Here is an 18,677-nt window from a genome sequence, read left to right as displayed (position 1 = left end):
GCAGCATCCGCCCTGGGCACTTATAATAATCCAGACACCGGGCCAAAAATTTCTTTCATTCATTCGTTAGTCGTTCATTCAAATATATTACGCCGGTGCCCACCCCGGACCCATCCCTGTGTTAGGTGCTGGGGATGGGAAGGTAAGTACAGATGGCAATGTGCCTCTCCTTGGGGTGCTTCCAGCTCCGTGGAGGATACAGACATCACCCAGAGAACACACTGGTAAATAGAATATTAGAGTGGGGATGAAGTCTGCAGGGTAAGCACGCAGGAGCTACCACATAAGGAAACAGCAATCAGGCATGGGATGACACAGCGGAAGGCATACCATTTAAGTGGAGATGTCCCAGCGAGTCCAAGGGTGGCGCGGGGGGTGGCTGTTCCAGGAAAGTTCTGGTGGGACAGATGTGAGAGTGCTGGAGAAGAGGCCTGGGTGGCAGGAGGACGCAGAGCCCGGGGTAAATGGGCGGCCAACTAGTCAACACATTCATCCGAAACGCAGAAGGAAGGACTGAAGGCTTCTTAGCCAGAGAAGCAACATGATCCCTACTTACATTTTCAAAATGATCACTCTGGCTGCAGGGTTGAGAAGGGACTGGAAGACACTAAGTGTCATGGTTGAGAAGGGATTTTAGCTGTTTTCAAGCAAAGGATGGAGGTGATACCGACTGGGATGAAGGTGATAAAGAGGGGAGAGCTTGCTGCTGGGGGTTGTAGTTATAAGATGTTCAGGCTCCTATTTAATCCTCACACTGACCCCAAGAGGGCGCTATCACTACCTCATTTCAAACCAAGAATACCAGTGGAGGTTCAGTCAGTTTAGCCTCAGAGTCTTGATTTCAGCTCAGGTCATGAACCCGGGGTCCTGGGAAGGGAGGGAGGAAAGGAGGAAAAGAGATAAGAAGTGCAGGATAGAGGAAAGGGGGAAGAAAGAAGGAAGGAAGAATCCCCCAGGAGACAGCTGGAGAAGAGAGGGGAGAGAGTGGTGGGGAAAGGGGCAAGAGAGGAAGAGATAATAAGGAGAGAAGAAGAAACAGAAAATAGAAGAGAACAAAGGAAAGACGGAGGGATGAAGAGAAGGAAGTCTGGAGACACGAAGGAGGGAAGAAGAGAGGAAAAGGGGAGAACAAGAAAAGAGAAACAGAAATTAAACAAGCAGGCAAGCAAGCCAGCCCAGGACACTGAGAAGGAAGAGGAAGACACAGTGGGAGCCAGAGGCAGAGGGAGGGAGAAGGGCTTGCCATCAGTGGACACGCAGAGGGACAGAGTGGCAGCCGTCTGCTGGCAGGAGGGGCCAGGAAGGAAGGTAGGAGAGGATGCATCCCAGCCGTGTCCTCCCCACCCTGGAAACACAGCCTGGCGTTCCGCAGCACATGGAGGCATTGGGCCAAACTGTTTATCTCCAATCCAGTGGCTCACATTTGCTTTTCTTTTTAAAGTTTAACTCCAATTTACAACAGGCGTGCTCTGTGATGGATGTTTTTCCAGTTAGTTGTAAACAGCCCAGTCCTGCAGAGGAGACCCACCGACTTCTCCAGCCCTCGTTCTGGCTGCTGGACTGGGGGAAGGAGAAGACGGGTCAAGAATATCATCCATCACTAACTCCAAAATCCCCAACACAGCAAGATACCAGTGAGCCAAGGCTCGGGAAGGGGTGAGAAGCAGGCCTGATTATTCCAAGGCTGAGAAACCTTCCAAGCTGATGTGTCAGAAGAGATACTCCCCACACAGGGCCTGTTCGATGAAAGGTGCCAGGGTACGGGACATAAGGAAACCAACAATGAGGGCTGAACTCACATTACTAATGTCTACCTTAGCAGGTGCCATGACAAATTTTTTCTGTAACTTAACCAAAATTCATCTCTAGGTCTATGAAGGCCATTTCACAGATGAGAAAACTGAGGTATAGGGAAGGTAGATACCTGCCTAAGAGCAAAATTTGCCCAGAGAAGCTACGTGACTCATGATCTTTGAATGTCCACCATGCATGCGTGGAATGCACGCAAACTGTTTCACGACGGAGATTCTTTCCCTCTTCCCTACCCTGGGTCCTTCTTCAGCCCACTTTGGTGCAGAGGTGAGAGGGCCACATGCCTTGATTAGTTGCCAGAGGACCCTTGCTTCTTCCTAGGCCTGGTCCAAGCCCCTGGATCGCTCCTTAATCACAAGCATGGATTACAGGCCTATGCCCCTCTGTTCTCTTCCAAGATTGCAACCTTGAATTTGCTATATCCCCATCATTAGAAAACACTCAGGGATGAGGAATTACATTCACGGGTGAAATACTCTCTATTCTCCCCTCAGGAGTATGTGTAACCATCAAAGAACAGTGGACCTCAGCACCAAGGTTGTCGCCCTTTCTGGAGTGCCGCTTCTGCATCTGACGTCTCCTTACCTTTAGTGTCACTGAGAGAAATAATGATGCATCAATATGGATTTCATCTGTTGAAGACACAGTCCAGATAGTCAAAAGGAGTCCTCTTTATAGGAACCAACTACAGAACTTTCTCTCTGGTCCTGGTTGTCAGGTAAAGAGAATTTCCTGAACAAATGGTTCTAGCCCATAGACCCTGCACATTTTATTGCTGAGTATGTTTCCTTCTGGACTTTGATTGCTAAATCTCTGCATTAAATTGCCAGCTCCTTCCAAGAACTACACAACACAGGATGGCATAGATCACCTTGCATCGATCTAACCTGGGTTTGAATCATTTTCTTTATTCTTATTTTGCTTGCAATCTGATTCCCTTCATTATTTCATTTCCTGTGCTGGATTTTTTTTTTAACTGCATGAACTTAAAAAAAAAAATTCTTCCCCAAATCCTTTGGGGAATGACGTAGGACAGAGAGCAAATAAAGAAGCTATACAAGGACCATCACTGGTGTAGCCAGGGTTTCGGATGCCAGGCTGCATTAACCAGATCAGGACAAGGTTGAAGAAAAGCCGAGGTTTGTGCCTGAGCACAAAGTCTGCTTCCCAGGCATACGTCCTGCACACGCTAGTTCTGGAACCTTCCGGAACCTTCCCAAGGACTCCCTTACCTTTGCTGCGGCGGCGACTCCGGTACTGCTCTGTGTAGAACGTCAGCTGTGTTTCATCATCTGCCTCTGAACCTGAAGTCCCCTTGGTTCTCCCAAAGCTGATTCCCCCTGAAAGGAACAACAATCCATTAGTCATAGAGGCCTCCTGGAGCTTGTTAAATCCCTCATCCGACCCAAAGATCAGCAACCCCATCACCAGACTTCTTTCTGTAAAATCCCAAGTGACCCAGAAGCTGGCATGATTTATGGAAGGAGTTTGGGCTCTGCAGCGAGGCAGATCTGGGTTCTAACCATGACATGGTAGCCACAAGCTGTGTGACCTTGAGGGACACCTCCCCTCTCTGAGCCCTGGGTTGTTTCTTAACCAAACGGGGACAGTTACTACTGACCTTGTAGGGTTGCTTTGAAGATTAAAGGAGATATAATATATAAAATATCTGGTCTGTGGTGGGTACTAACTGACAGCTATGTTTTTGCTTCATATGATGAGCCTGCCTCTAAAAAAACACTTCGGGTAACTTAATTTCATACACATTTCAAGCAAGTGCTTACTAGATGCCAGGCCAAGAGTGAGACACTGGAGATCCAAAGATAGATACAGCCCAGTACGTGCCAGCCAGGGGATCGTAAGCTAGTCAACGAGATAAATGGGATCCTAAGGAGCCTTTAACCTAATTCATGGTTATGTTTTTCCACACAATGAGATGCTGAGAACATGGGGGAGAGCAATCCATCCCCACACGGAGGACCTGGGAAGGTTTTATGGAGGAAGGGGGATTTTAAGTCAGGGCTGAAAGGATGAATGGGACTTCAGTGGCAGAAAATGGAGTTGCAGGTAAAGGGAAGAGCCTGAGCATCCCTGGGGACAGGAAGCGGGGTGGGCAGAGGCCATGCTGATCGGAGTACTGACTGGAAGGATCACTGGAGCCACACGGTGGAAGTCCCTGAGGGCCACACTGAGGACAAGGGGCCTTCCTATGGGCGTCACAGAAGGTTCCAGGGCAAGAGGAGTTCATCAGCTGCACATGCCACGACAGATACCACAGAGGCCTCAGAGTGGGTGCCGCAGAGGGCAAGCAGGTGCAAGGCTCAGTGATCCCTTTGCGAGAGGCGACGAGGGTCTGGGTGAGGCAGGGGACATTGAGGATACAGAGGAAGAAAGGGGAGCAAGGGCTGTTTAGGGACACACTCAGGAACAGGAAGGCCGATGGGCGAGGCATTCACGCTATGAACAGTGGATTCCAAAAGTGATAAAGAACCAGAGGGATATATGCCAAAATACTAGGAGCAGTTAATTGTGCAGGGAGGAATACAGATAATTTTTATTTTCTCTATGCTACACACACACACACACACACACACACACACACACACACATATGTAATCACTAACAAAAAAGCACAGAGTGTGTGAAGAGAGGGATTAAAGCATTAGTAAACTCTGTGCCCAGAGAGGATACAGTCAGGGGAGAGCTGCAGAGAGTGTTGGGGGCACGGGGGTGGGCAGGAGAGCAAAGGGCCTTTGTTTGGGGAAATTGCCTCAGGTACAGAAGCTTCAGACACTGACATCGATAGACTGTCTCTGGAGGAGACTCAAAAACCTAGTAGAAGTGGTTGTCCTGGATGGAGAAGAGGATGAAGGTTAGGGATAGTGGGAGACCACTTTTCACTACAAATATTTTGTAACTTTTGAGTCAAGTGCCCTACAAACAAACCTATTACCTGTTTGAATATCTTACGCGAGGAACAGAAAAACATACATCAGAGGGAAACATTGCTCAACTCAAGAGAGAGTTTCCTATGTCATTTCCTCTATAGGGCATCTGAAATGGCATTCGGTATATGGAAACCCTGCCTGAGACACTCTGTCTACAATATGGTTACTGTGCATGCATTCATCCATTCCAGCAACATGTGGAATGATCTGCTTTGTGCCTAGATGTCTGTATGTTACTGCCTACAATCCTCATCATGAAATTCTCATAAGGAAAGTGTAATTAACAAAATAGATCATGAAAGGCACAAGGACCTGTGTGGGCAAAGTTACTTAGGTGCCAGAGGTCACACAGCTGATGAGTATGAGGATTCAGATTCAAGGCTCGTCTGTCCGGCTCCACAGGTGAGCTTTCTAGATGCAAACTGCTTTCCTGGAAACAACTCAAGAGGGAACCTTAGGGAAGGCAGACGGTCCTTAAAGCATCAAGGCACCAAGTACTATGGTAGGAACTTCACATACGCCTTCCTATTCCAAACGAACAGTACTCCTTGGAGGGAGGTATATTGATATCAGCCCATTTTACAGATGAGGCAACCAAGGTTCAGAAGACAAAAGTGATTTGCTAATAATGAGTGAAGTAGGACTTGGTACCCATGTGTAACCGAGGCCAAGTTCAAATTTTCAGCCATTTGTGACACGCCCTTCCCAAATTAATGCTCTGGAAAATGGAAAGATTAATACCTGCCCTCTCCCTCCCCTGAGACAGCATGTTGTAATGGATGGGAAAAGTATAGGGGACAACAATGTCTGATCTTTGTCCTCAAATGTATCTTTGACCTTGTCCCTGTCTCTTAGTGTAAACATCACCATTTCCCAGCAATTAAGGATAGGGCCTGGAGACAGCAGGAGACCCCAGATTCTGCTAGACACAGTCCCTCACTTAAAGGATCTCCTTTGAAAAGGAGATGGCATGGCCCTGTGGACACTCTGGAAGCAGTGGAAGAGCAGAGGTGTCCAAAAGTCAGTTTTTACATTGCCACTGAAATATTTTCCTGTTACAGAAAAAGGGAAGAGGGAAAAAGGGAGGGAGGGGGAAGGAAGGAAGGAAGGAAGGAAGGAAGGAAGGAAGGAAGGAAGGAAGGAAAGAAGGAAGGAAAGAAGGAAAAGGAAAAGGAAAAGGAAAAGGAAAAGGAAAAGGAAAAGGAAGGCTTTTGGTCATCTACACATAATTCTTGGCCAACAGGAAAATGAAGGCATGGGATAAAATAGTTGCTTTATGTGCAGGAAGCATCTGTCATACTTCCTGCTGTGTCTGGGGCAGCAGAAAAAAAGGGAGGAGTCTGTCCTGTCAGGAATCTACCTCCATATCCCCTTCAATTCTCTACCTTACCCCCTACTTAAAGCTTTACAGCCAAATCCTCCCTCCCTCCCTTCCTCTCTCTCTCTCTCATTTTCCTCTCTCATTTTCCTTCCTCTCTCCTCTCTCTCTCATTTTCCTTCCTCTCCCAAACAAATGACCTATTATGTTCCTGCCATGGTGACCATGACAAACAGGAGTCGGTTCTTTCTCTATTGGGACAGTCTAGCAGGTGTGAGAGAAAGTCGCCAGACAATTCTAATATAATAATAATAATAATAATAATAATAATAATAATAAGCTAACTATTACATAGCACTGTCTCTGCCAGGCATTGTTTTAACCCTTTACCTGTACCGATAACTCTAGGAGGTAGGTTGCTACTTTTATTCCCTTTTTAATGGATGAGGAAATGAAGGCACAAGGGAAGTAAGTAATTGGCCCAGGGTCACACAGCTTGTCAGTAGCAGAACCACAATGCAAATCCAGGCAGTGACTGCAAAGTCTATTCCTTTAGTCTCTATGCCAGCATACAATAAAATATGAGCAGATAGCTCATGTAACAGCTATCCTTACAGGTAGCTGTAAGGAAGGCATTATGAACCTTGTCTTGCTGGTGAATGAACCATGTTTCAGAGAGCTGATGGCAGATAGTAAGTGAGGGAGCTGAGACTGAACCAGGTCCATCTACCGACAAAGCTGGCCTCATGGCTAAAATAACCTGGGAAACTATGCTCGTGTGTGTGTGTGTGTGTGTGTGTGTGTGTGTGTGTGCGCGCGCGCGCACGCGTGTGTACGCCTGCGAGAGTGTGCATGCGTGTGTACCCAGAGGCAGAGAAGTGGCAAAGCTTGACGATTTGACCTGAGAAGGTTAGCAGGTGTGTTACCTCCCCCAACGCCAGGGAGCATTTGCTGCTTCTCGCCACTCCTCTCCAAGGGACCACTGAACTTGTGCTCTTGGTAGGACTCCATTCAGGCTTCGCTAGATCCTAGTGATGCTCCACCATTCCACATGCCCAAGCACATGGAGATCACACCCCTGACTACCACGAAGTCTTCTCCAGTCCCTCCCCACTCCCACACCTCTGACCTCACCTCCTTCCTGTAGGTACCAAGCTACCATTCCCAAAGTAGAAGCTGAAGATCAGAGAGGTTTTCTCTCCACTAACCTGTCCAACAGAAATATAATGTAAGGTGCATATGTCATTTTAAATGTCCTAGCAGCCATTTTAGAAAGGGAAAAACAAACAGGTTAAATTCATTTTCAGAATATGTTGTGTTTAATGCAGTATGTTAAAAAATCTTGTGATTTTTTTTTAATTTTTGTTTAAAGGAGAAATCTTTTGGATTTTTAATTTTTTTAATTTTTATTTATTTTTTTTTATTTTTGAGACAGAGAGAGACAGAGCATGAGCAGGGGAGGGGAAGAGAGAGGGAGACACAGAATCCAAAGCAGGCTCCAGGCTCTGAGCTGTCAGCACAGAGCCCGATGCGGGGCTCAAACTCACAGACCATGAGATCATGACCTGAGCCGAAGTCGGACACTCAACCGACTGAGCCACCCAGGCGCCCCAAAAAAATCTTGTGATTTTAATATGTAATTAACATAAGATTATTACTGAAATATTTTATATATTTTTTCATGATAAGTTTTAATAATCCAGTGTCTATTTTATGCTTACAGCATATCTCAATACAGACTAGCTGCATTTTAAGTGCCCACTATATCAGAGCGCACACTTCTGGAGGCATTAGAAAACAGGTATTACTAAGCATAATTAAGGGCCAGGATCCAAGTACAAGAGAGAGATGAGTAAGTCACAGACCCCACTAAGGTGTTGAATCTTTTTTTTATTTTAATGTGAATTGAATGAAAAATGGTGTAGCTCAGGTCCCATTAAAAGACAATAACCATTGTCTGTGCCCTCAAGCACTTAGAGTCTAGTAGGCTTCAACACTGGTTTCATCCATGAGCCAGGAGAGGTAATGGACTTTTGTAGAAAGACACCAGGGTACTGGAGTCAGGCAGGAGGTCCGATCTGAGGTCTTACTTATTAGCTGTGTGAGCTTGGGCGAGGTACCTAACCTCTCTGAATTCATCTTTGAAAGGGGGGGATAATAAACTCTCAGCTCACAGGGTCATTATGAGGGAAATGACGTAATGCATGTAAACAGCATAAAGACCAAAGAAGTGAGGGGGAGGGCACATTCCTCATTTATTCAATACTTGCCTGAGTTTAACAGAAGAACAGGAAGTGCCACTGGGTGGGAGTACTAACTCCCTGTCTATTGTGACATCCTATGGAGGTGGCAGACACCCAAGTCATATAGCCTCTGAGTGTCCATATAATCTGAAGGGGACACAGGCCAATTACAGACTGACTTGGAAATGATTCAGATGGATAGAAAAGGGTCCCCTCTGCTAACATTTTAATATGAAATTGGTGATTTAGTGAAGTAAAGTGCAGCCAATAATTACACAGGAGTATTCAAGTATTTCCATTTAAGGGCTGAGAAAAAGGGAGAATGGCCTGAGACTGGCAAGAGAAGAGAAGACCCAGCAGCTTCTTTGTCCTTGTCTCATGGGCCCCTGGTTCCTCTGGTCCTGAAGGGTCTGGAATACAGCCTGAAGAAGACGAGCTAAGCACATTCTCTAGTGTGATAAGTACTGCTCTGGGCACTTTATATGCAGTAGCCCATCTACACTTCACAAGAGGCCCGAGAGGGAAGAATCACCTCGATTTTATTGAGGGGCATGCCAACATTCAGATTCTCAATGTTGCTTATCGGAGATCACAAAATTTACAAATGGCAGAACTGCCATATTTGAATCTTACTTTGTCGGATTCAAAAACTCTCTGTTCTCATGAAAAGATGAGTCATTATTAGTCACTAGGGAAATGCAAATCAAAGCCACAATGAGATACCATTTCATATCCAGTAGGTTGGCCGTAATCAAAATAATCAGAAAATAACCAGTGTTGGAGAGGATGTAGAGAAATGGTGAGAATGTCAAATGGTGTAGCCACTGTGGAAAAAAGTTTGACTGTTCCTTAAGAACCTAAGCCAGGGGTGTCTGGGTACCTGGTTGGTTAAATGTCCTACTTCAGCCCAGTTCATGATCTCATGGTTCATGAGTTCTAGGTTCACATTGGGCTCTATGCTGTAAGCACAGAGCCCGCTTCACATCCTCTATCTCCCTTTCTCTGCCCTTTTCCTGCTCATGTGCTTTCTCTCTCTCTCAAAAAAAAATTTTTTTAAAAAAGCTAACCCCCAAATTACCACATGGCCCAGCAATTCTGCCCCAAGGCATTTCCCAAAAGAACTGAAGATAGGGTATTCAAATAAATACATGCACATGAACGTTGATACAGCAGTATTTACACTAGTCAAAAGGTAGAAACAACACAAATGTCCATCAACTGATGAATGGGAAAACAAAATGTGGTCTATCCTTACAATGGGATATTATTCAACCATAAATGGATGCTCATGCCTGCTACCACATGGACGGACCTTGCCAACGTTCTGCTAAGGGAAAGAAGCCAGACATAAAAGGTCATATACTATATAATTCTATTTATATAAAACATCCAAAATTAGTAAATCTAGAGACACAGAAAACAGTGGTTGCCTGGGCTGGGCAGACAGAGGAGAGGAATTGGGAGTGATTGCCAGTAAATATGAGGTTTCTTTCTGAGGTAATGGAAAGGTCTTGGAACTCCACACAGGTGACGGTTGCACAATCTTGTGTGCTAGGTGACAATGAATTATGCACTTTAAAATAATTAATGGTTGATTTTATGTTATGTGAGCTTTAACCAAAAAAAAAAAAATGCCAAAACAAAGAGGCTCTCTGACAGGGAGGAGGCAAGTCAGGACACAGAGGGAGGACTTACAAAGCCATGTTGCCTGGTGCTAAGCTCAGGCATTCTGAGTCGAGACCCCTTGGGCCACCTCAAGTAATCACGACACTCACTCCTTTATGCATTCATTCATTTAGCAGTTATTGCCCAAGCACCCACTCTGTGCCAAACACTATTTGGGCAGTCAGGATAAAACAGAGAAGGCAGCAGACAAAAACTTCCTGAATTCCTAGAGTTCGCTTTCTGGTGAGGAAGCAATTAAGATATTCCAGGCATGATGCTAGACTTTCTACATAAGAATCATTTCAATTTCACTGATAAGTAACCGAAGATGTTCAGAGGTATTTAGAGGCTTTCAGGAGGGCAAAGAGACTTGATGACCCACAAAGGACCTACCCTAGGTGTGCTCTGGGGCAAATCAGGGCATCTGAGCAATCTGCAAATCTTATTATGGGAAAGTCTAGAGCAAGATCAATGATCTTTGCTGGGTCTATGAGAATTAACTCCTTGCTCTTCTTTGCAAATCTGCCTTCTCTGACTGTGCTGCTCCTCCACAAACCTGCCGTGCCAGCCTCTGGCCGGCCCACCCCTCTGCACTCTATCTCCTGCGCTCTTGGTATCATGATGGATGGAGGTGACATGTTAAATTATTCAGGCCCCGTGTCTTCCTCGAGCTGGTGACAGCGATATTGCATTTTTAGATTGTCCAGAACTGCACCAGATAGAGAAATATGTAGCTTGGGAATGTGCAGACCCATCTGACTCCCCCAACCATTTGGGGAATACAAATGGTGCCAGTTGCTGGAAAAGGACAAAAGTGGCTAAAACTTGCCATGTATGCCCCCTTCCCCAAACTACACAACTCACAGCTGCTCTGAGCTCCAGGGCTAAACACAGATGTTCATAGGCATCTAGCACCTGGAGAGGCTCTGACCACAGTTGCTACTGGTCACCGGTCACCGCTATAGGCCAGGCACTTTGCCCAGAGGTGACGACAGCTATCCCTATTCCTCCTGATGTGCAAACAGAGGCAGAGACAGACTGAGCTCCTTATCTGTAGTTACACAGCCAGTGAGTAGCAGGACCTGAGTTCAAACCCTGATTTACCTGATCCCCCAGGAAAACAGACTCTGCGGTACTCTTGAGATTCATGTTAAATTTTTATTTACTTAAAAAATTTTTTTTTAACCTTTGTTTATTTTTGAGAGAGAGACACCATGTAAGCAGGGGAGGAGCAGAGAGAAAGGGAGACACAGAATGCAAAGCAGGCTCCAGGCTCCAAGCTGTCAGCACAGAACCTGACATGGGGCTCGAACTCACGGACTGTGAGATCATGACCTGAGCCGAAGTCAGACACTCAACCGACTGAGCCACCCAGGGACCCTCATGTTGAATTTTTTTTTTTTAATTTTTTTTCAACGTTTTTTATTTATTTTTGGGACAGAGAGAGACAGAGCATGAACGGGGGAGGGGCAGAGAGAGAGGGAGACACAGAATCGGAAACAGGCTCCAGGCTCCGAGCCATCAGCCCAGAGCCTGACGCGGGGCTCGAACTCACGGACCGCGAGATCGTGACCTGGCTGAAGTCGGACGCTTAACCGACTGCGCCACCCAGGCGCCCCTCTCATGTTGAATTTTTAAAATAGATCATTATGGTTAAAAAAGTCTTTGTAATAAAATATAATTAAACCTGATAGTTAATAATTTCAGGAAAAAAATGGAAATGACCTACTAGAGGACCATTTAGGGGAGGAATTTAAACAAAAATGATGGCATGTCCTTAAAATAGACTTTCATGAGACCATTAAATACAGTGACATAAATGTATGTTTAGTGACATGCAAACCTCTCCATGATATATTGTTGGGTGAAAAAACATACAGAGAAGAAGGCAAAGAAAGATTCCACTCATGTGCATTTATACACACTTGCTCATATTTGCTGTGAATTCCACTGAGTGTAATAAAAAATGAACATATTTTAATTTAAAAAATAAAGAAGAAGAAAGTAAAAGTCAATCTGAGATGTTTACGATCTAGAGTTATAAAATAAATTTTAAAAAGCATATTGCAAAACTCTCAGTGTAAAACGACCCTATTCTGTTTTAAAAATACATACCCTCTAAAGCATATGAATATATGTATATACATACACATATGCATAAAAAGATATTGTAAGAAATATATTAAGGTACTTCAATGGTTATTCTCTGAGTAGTTAAGATTTGGGGTATGTAAAATGTTTTTCTTATTGTTCATCTGCATTTTAGGATTTTCCTTCCACGAATATCTAATGCTTGGTAATTTTTTAAAAAAAAACACTTAATAAAAGTTACTTTTTTAAAAAAATAAATTGTCTTAATGCTGCAGTTTATGCCCATTCCTCACTTGAACTTGAGTGTGATATGGTCGTCATCCCAGGGGTAATCTTTCCACCTCAAGAATGGAGCTATCTCAATTTGTCCCCAAATTGTGGCCCAAAGAACTACCTATGTGGGAGAGAAGCTTTGCTAGTAAGCTTATCTCAGCATCTCATGAAAGGAAAGCTTTGTCTTCTGTAATATCCCGTTGTTCCCTGTGGGAGGCTGCATCTTGCAGACATGGCTGTAGCACAATGTTCCGCCCCACACTTTCTTTGGCAATGTGACCTTTGGCACCCCCTATCAAAGGTGGGGAATGCTTTCCCTCCCCTTGAATCTGGGTCACCTCAGGGATGTCTTTTTAATGAAGAGGCTGCAGAGGAAGTGACACAACTTCTCTAGGAATGGGTGCATAATCTCTGGAAATGGGTTATCAAAGGCCATGCAGCTTCTGCCTGGCTTTCTTGAAACATTGACTCTCAGATGCGTATTCCCTCTTGGAAACCTGCCACTGCTCCCTGAGAGGTCTTAGCCACATGAAGGTGCCACACACATTGGTGCCATCAACAGTCTCAGCTGACCCCGGCTGCCAAGATACCCCAGTCCAGGTGGCAAATATGCGAGAGAAGAAACTTCCAGATGCTTTCTCCCCCCACTCCCGGACACCTGAATCATACACAGATGCTGGAGTATTTCCAGCTGAGTTCCAGTCACTGTGGAGCTTGGACAACCCGTCTATCTTCCTTTTGTCATTTATGAATTCCTGACTCCTAGAATCCATGAGCATAGGGTGGTTGTTATCTTAAGGCACTAAGTTTAGAGTGGTGTACTGTGCAGAAGGAGGTAACCAGAACACTCCCCTTGTCCAGTGCTACAAAAATATCACACTCCTTCCCACTTGTCACCATATGGCATCCCTAGGCAATGGAAAGGTGACCTGGATGTTCAGAGACCCAGGTCCTAAGTCTATCCTGTTACTAACATGCTGTATGCCTGGAAAAGGCATTGACGTCTAGCAAATATCACAGAACGCTTAGCACCTTGACTAGCTTCCCAGCAATGGCAGCTCCTTTGACCCCCACAATAATGGATGAGATAGGTACTGCCACGCCCACTTGCAATATGAAGAGACTGTGGGTCAGAGACACCACTAGTGACTTGTTCAAGGTCACATGGCTCATAAATGGCAGAACAGAGATGAGAATACAGGGGCAGGTCCAGAAGCTGTAACAATAAGAGATCAGATTCCAGCCCATGAGGTTGGCCAAGAATCAAGTTCCCTGCAATTCCCACCCTCTAGACTCTGCGTAGCCTTTTGGAATCACAGGTTCTGGCTATTCTACATCCCCACATGATGGCACTTCAGCTGCCTGAAAATGGCACGTGTGCCCACTTATAATCTTTCCTTCCAAGTCAGATATTCCTAACACCTTCAGCCATTCCTTATAACACATGTGTTACAAAATTAGGACTTTTTTTGGATTATGAAGTCAATGTCTATATACTGTAGAAAATTAGAAAACAAAAGTTGGAAGGCACAAAGAAGAAAATAATAATCAAGGCAATACTCTCCCTCCCAACAGGTTTTCCTCCTTTCTAGTTTTTAACTATGCATTATGCATATGTTTTCACAACTAGATTTTATGGTCTTATAACATAAGTACATCTCGTGAGTTTTGTTTAAAAATATCTAAGCTTAAATTGATTCATTCGTGTATGTCAGAAATACATATTGGGATCCAGCTATATGCTTAGCACTTTTGCTATTATATAAATCATATATATCACACATGTGTGTATATGCACATATCTAATCTATACCAAGCTTTATGTGGATAGCAATATCTTCATCTGTACATATATCTACATCCTATATCCACCAAAGTGTTAATAGCGAGTTTCTCTGAATACTGAGATTTTCTTCTTTCTGTGGACATTTCTTATTTTCCTTTGTTTTTCCTGAAAATGAGCAGAGATTGCTTATGAAATTAAAATGAAGCTACATAAAATATGTCATATACATTATCCCATGTCATTAAGTAGTGACTCCAGTATCATTTAATGTCTGCAATATATTCCATGGTACCAGTGTATCATCATGCATTTCATCATTCCCTAGTGTTTGAATTTTATATTGTTTCCAATTTTTCACTGTAATATCACGCCACATGTTCCTAAAGATAAATCTTTCTACACATCCTTGTAGTGTAGAATCCTTGTGCATCCATGTGTAGAATTTTCGTGAGAGTAAAAAGACAAATTTATGGGTCAAAGGGTATGGACATATTTAATTGAAGTTTTTGGTCCATATCAAGATGTCCTCCAGGAAGGTTATGCCAATGTCATCCTGATTAGTTATATACAGGAGTTGATTATTTCACTACCCCTTCTAGAACACTGGGTGTTACATCATGGTTTTCCAATCTTAGTATTTTTGATATGCATCCCATATCTCAAAAATCATTTTGTCATATTCTTTTCAACATACCCCGAAGTGATCAAGTCCTTTTTGATTTGTGATGTCCAGAACTAGGCATCATAACCCAGGTATGATCTGACCTACACAGAGAAGAAATGGACCAGCACTTCTCTTTCTCAGAACACGAGGCTTATAATAATGCAGCCAAGGACTGTCCCCGCTTTACTGGCAGCTGACTTGTATTCAATATGTTCTCAGTTCTTTGTTCACATGCACCGTAAATAAAGCACCATAAGTAAAGTCTTTCCCATCATGTATTTGTACAGTTGATTTTTCTAAACCAAAGTAAAGAAAATTTATACTACCAAATTGTGTCTGTGTATTTTGGCCCTTTCTTCTAGTGTCTCAAGATATTTTTTTTTGGTCCTGGTCCTGTAATCTCATATTTTCACTATTCCCAGACTAGATGGCCTCTACGAACTGGATAAAAATGAAAAGGAGCAAGAGGTAAGAAGAGGAATGAATAGTTACTAAGTGTCTGCAACATGTCAAGCGTATAGTACAAATTAATGCTGATTATCAAGAAATTGATGCTTGCAGGGATTACTTGTCTTGGGAAAGGCCACATAGCCAGTAAGGAGAAATGATGGGTTGAGAAGTCTAACTGTGGTTCTTGCTATTCCCGGTGTACCATGCCAGGTCTCCCCTGATCTAAGGCAAAGAGACTAGTGTTCAAGAGAACTATGTGCAGAATAGAACCGGACAGCTCTTAGTTACAGAACTCTCTTTAGATTGACATTAGTCACTTAAGAAAACTCTGAATAAAACTGGACAATCTGACTATACTACCAAACACTCTACAATTTCCTCCTTTGGAAACAACAACAAACTATTGTCCATTCAATAAAGTCCTGTTGAAAGCTTATGACATGCCAGAAAGTGGATATGCATTGGTGGAGTGAAACAGAAATATTTCCTGACATCACAGAGTTTGCATTTAATTGGGAAGAGAGACTATTCAGATAAACACATATAAAAATCAATACACCTATGAGAAAAGCTTTGAAAAACAGCTTGCTGGCATTCAGATATCCTGTGCCTGTAGTATGTCTCTGATATACCTGCACCTGTCCAAAGTAGAAGTGCAGTTTGCCCAGCATGATTTATTCTTAGTGAACCCATGATGGCTCCGAGAGCTTCCAACTTCCCTTCTCACACGTTCACTATGTGAATTTGGCTAAATGGCCTCGTTGTTCTTGAGAATCAAAAGCAAATCAAATCAAAATCAAATCAAAGTTTCAAAGGTGCTTCATCACCCATTTGAAAGGAGGGTATGATTTGTCCTCCTTCAGAATTTTGGAAGCTTTTCTACTTAACCTTGATTCCTCCAAGAATATAACTAACTCTGTGTTCTAAATACATATTGTCAAATCATTTTAGCCCTGGAAAAGTAATTTGCTTGAGTTTGGGGACTGAAATTGAGGCAGACACTTAAAAGTAAATACTTACTACTTCCTCTATATGTTCGAACTGCATTTCTTATGAAACATCTTTATTCTCCCTTTTCTAGTGTTCAGATTTTCTTCTTGATATATGTGACAGATCTGACAGATTCAGAATGAATTTAGTTTTATACTTTCATCTGGTAATAAGGTTTCAGTTGTTTCATGCAATGGGACAATCATTTTCTTGTTCTTATTGTTCCAAAGGCAATTTTAAAAGCTTGTTTTATTTTTTGTTATTTTTGTATTGTTTTTCAGAATTTCCCACCCTGAACTGACAAATTTGAAGGCTCAGCATTTCGGAGACTATTTTCATAAGTTTGGGCTAAGCAGTTACACATTTTCGGCCCTTTTAAAAATCTTTTAGTTCCTGTGCAAATACATCTTCTCCCTCAATGCTTCCCAAATCCCTCCTTCATTCTAATTCTCTGTGATTATTTGCTAAGAATTTCATTTTTCTGAGTCTTCCTCTCTGTAATACATCTATTCCATTTTAGAGTCTCTGGTCACAAAACCAGGAAAATCTCTTCTCTGACATTAAAATATTACATATATATGTGTATTCATAAATTCTTGGTTATAATATTTCATCTTTTGAAATAGAAGTGTTATTCTTGGTTTAATAATATCCAGCACTGGCAAAGGTTTTATGAAATAATCATTTTCCTAAATTGTTGCAAGCGCTGCAAATTTGTATGGCCCTTTTGGGAAGCAATTTGGCAAAATAAAAAAGAGCCTTAAAAAATAGTCATCCCTTTTGACCCACTTCTGGGAATTCACCCTAAGGAGACCATCCTAAATATAGGAGAGGTTTTATGTAGCATCACACTCATTGCAATGTTATTTATAAATATAGGAAAATGGAAAATAACCTTAACGCCCAACTTGAAGGGAATGGTTAATTATGTTGGAACATTAACTGGGCCATGATGATAATTAGATAGAAAATACTTGTATCCAATACTAATTTTAAGAATGGGGGTAAAATCATAAAGTCTGTATTTACAAAGTGATTACTGTTAAATATAGCAAAGATTTTTCTTATGGTCCAGAGGAGTAAGATATTAATGGGCCTACTCTCCTCCAGATAACAATAAAGTCGGAACAAAGTGAAAACAAAATCCACCACCTGAGGGCTCTAGAAAGTAAATACAAACAAGTATGTTTTGGAAAGTAGTTGAACTTGGAAAAAGAAGGCAGCACAGGGAAATTTCTCGGGTTTCAAGCTTTATCCTGAGGGTAGATCACAGTTTCAGTCTGGCTCAGGGCAACTGAAACATCAAAAAAAAAAACTGTGTTTTTTCTGGAGTGAGGACCCAGTGGATGAATTCAGATCAACCACTGCCGCCAGGGAGGGAAGGAGGAATCCAGAAAAGAAGGGAGATCTTATGAGATCCAGAGAGGGTCTCATAATCTATATGTAAGCCTTGCCCACGTCTCTGGCTGACCTCCGAGCCACACACAGGTCGGGCAAATTATAAGCAGCAGAGCCAAAGAAAGAAAAACAGCTGAGATTTGAGTGGCTGCTCACCACAGGCAAGACAGTCAGATGGACTAGGCTTTTAACACAACTACTGTAATTGTGTTCAACAGGAAAAAGATGATTACAGTGAATAAAAAAATACAAGAATTATTAGCAGAAAAACACACACCCAGTGCAAAGGAAGATTTTAGAACTGAAAAATGAAACAAATATCTTAAATTAAAAAAAAAATCGCTGGATGGGCTTAATAGGGATAACAGGAAATAATCACTGGCCTTGCAGGTAGATTAATAAAATTCTATACTCAGAAGAAGAGAGAGAAGAAATAATGAAAACTATTAAATAGTGTCTAAGGGAAACATAGGACAATATCAAAAGTTTTAAATATGGATGAGTGAAGTTGCAGAAAGAGAGAGAACAGAGTAATAAAAATTAAAGAAATAATGGTTGAGATTTACCAACTTTGGTGTTAAGAAATATATGAAACTAGCCAATTCACAAAGTTCAGGAAACACTGAACGGGATAAACATGGGAGGGGGAGGCGGGGCGGGTAAAAAGAGGGCCACACTGATAGTCAAACTGCTGGAAATCAAACTTATGGAAACATCCTGGCTCTAGCCACTTCTATATGGCAAGGAAAAAAGAGAAAAGGCTATAAAGATTAGGAAAGAAGGAATAAAAGCATATTTGTTTGTAGATGACATGATTATTTAGAAAAAGAATCACAAGAGACCTATAAAACAACCATTAGAATAAGTAACTTTAGCATGGTTGAAAGATAAAAGGTTAATTAATATATGAAAGTCAACTGTATTTCTATACATAGGCAGTACACAATTGGAAAATGAAATTTCAAAAACAATTCCATTTAGAAGAGTGAAAGAAACACTGCTTAGTAAGTTTAATCAAAGGTATACAAGATTTCTTCAA

General features: G+C 42.6%; 1 protein-coding gene across 4 annotated transcripts in view; it reads right to left on the bottom strand.

Moving 5' to 3' along the window:
• The window catches only part of ASTN2 (astrotactin 2), an 885,184-nt gene that overhangs the window by 572,158 nt on the left and 294,349 nt on the right, over positions 1–18,677 (bottom strand). For all 4 annotated transcript variants that reach the window (XM_058694362.1, XM_058694365.1, XM_058694363.1 and 1 more), the window contains one exon: positions 3,045–3,152. In XM_058694362.1, coding sequence (XP_058550345.1) covers positions 3,045–3,152 — 108 coding nt within the window. The remainder of the gene's footprint in view (positions 1–3,044; positions 3,153–18,677) is intronic.

This window comes from Neofelis nebulosa, chromosome 12, assembly GCF_028018385.1.
Source record: "Neofelis nebulosa isolate mNeoNeb1 chromosome 12, mNeoNeb1.pri, whole genome shotgun sequence".
Classification (NCBI taxonomy): domain Eukaryota; kingdom Metazoa; phylum Chordata; class Mammalia; order Carnivora; family Felidae; genus Neofelis; species Neofelis nebulosa.
The sequence above is the reverse complement of the archived record's forward strand: the minus strand, read 5'-3'. Positions and strand labels throughout refer to the sequence as shown.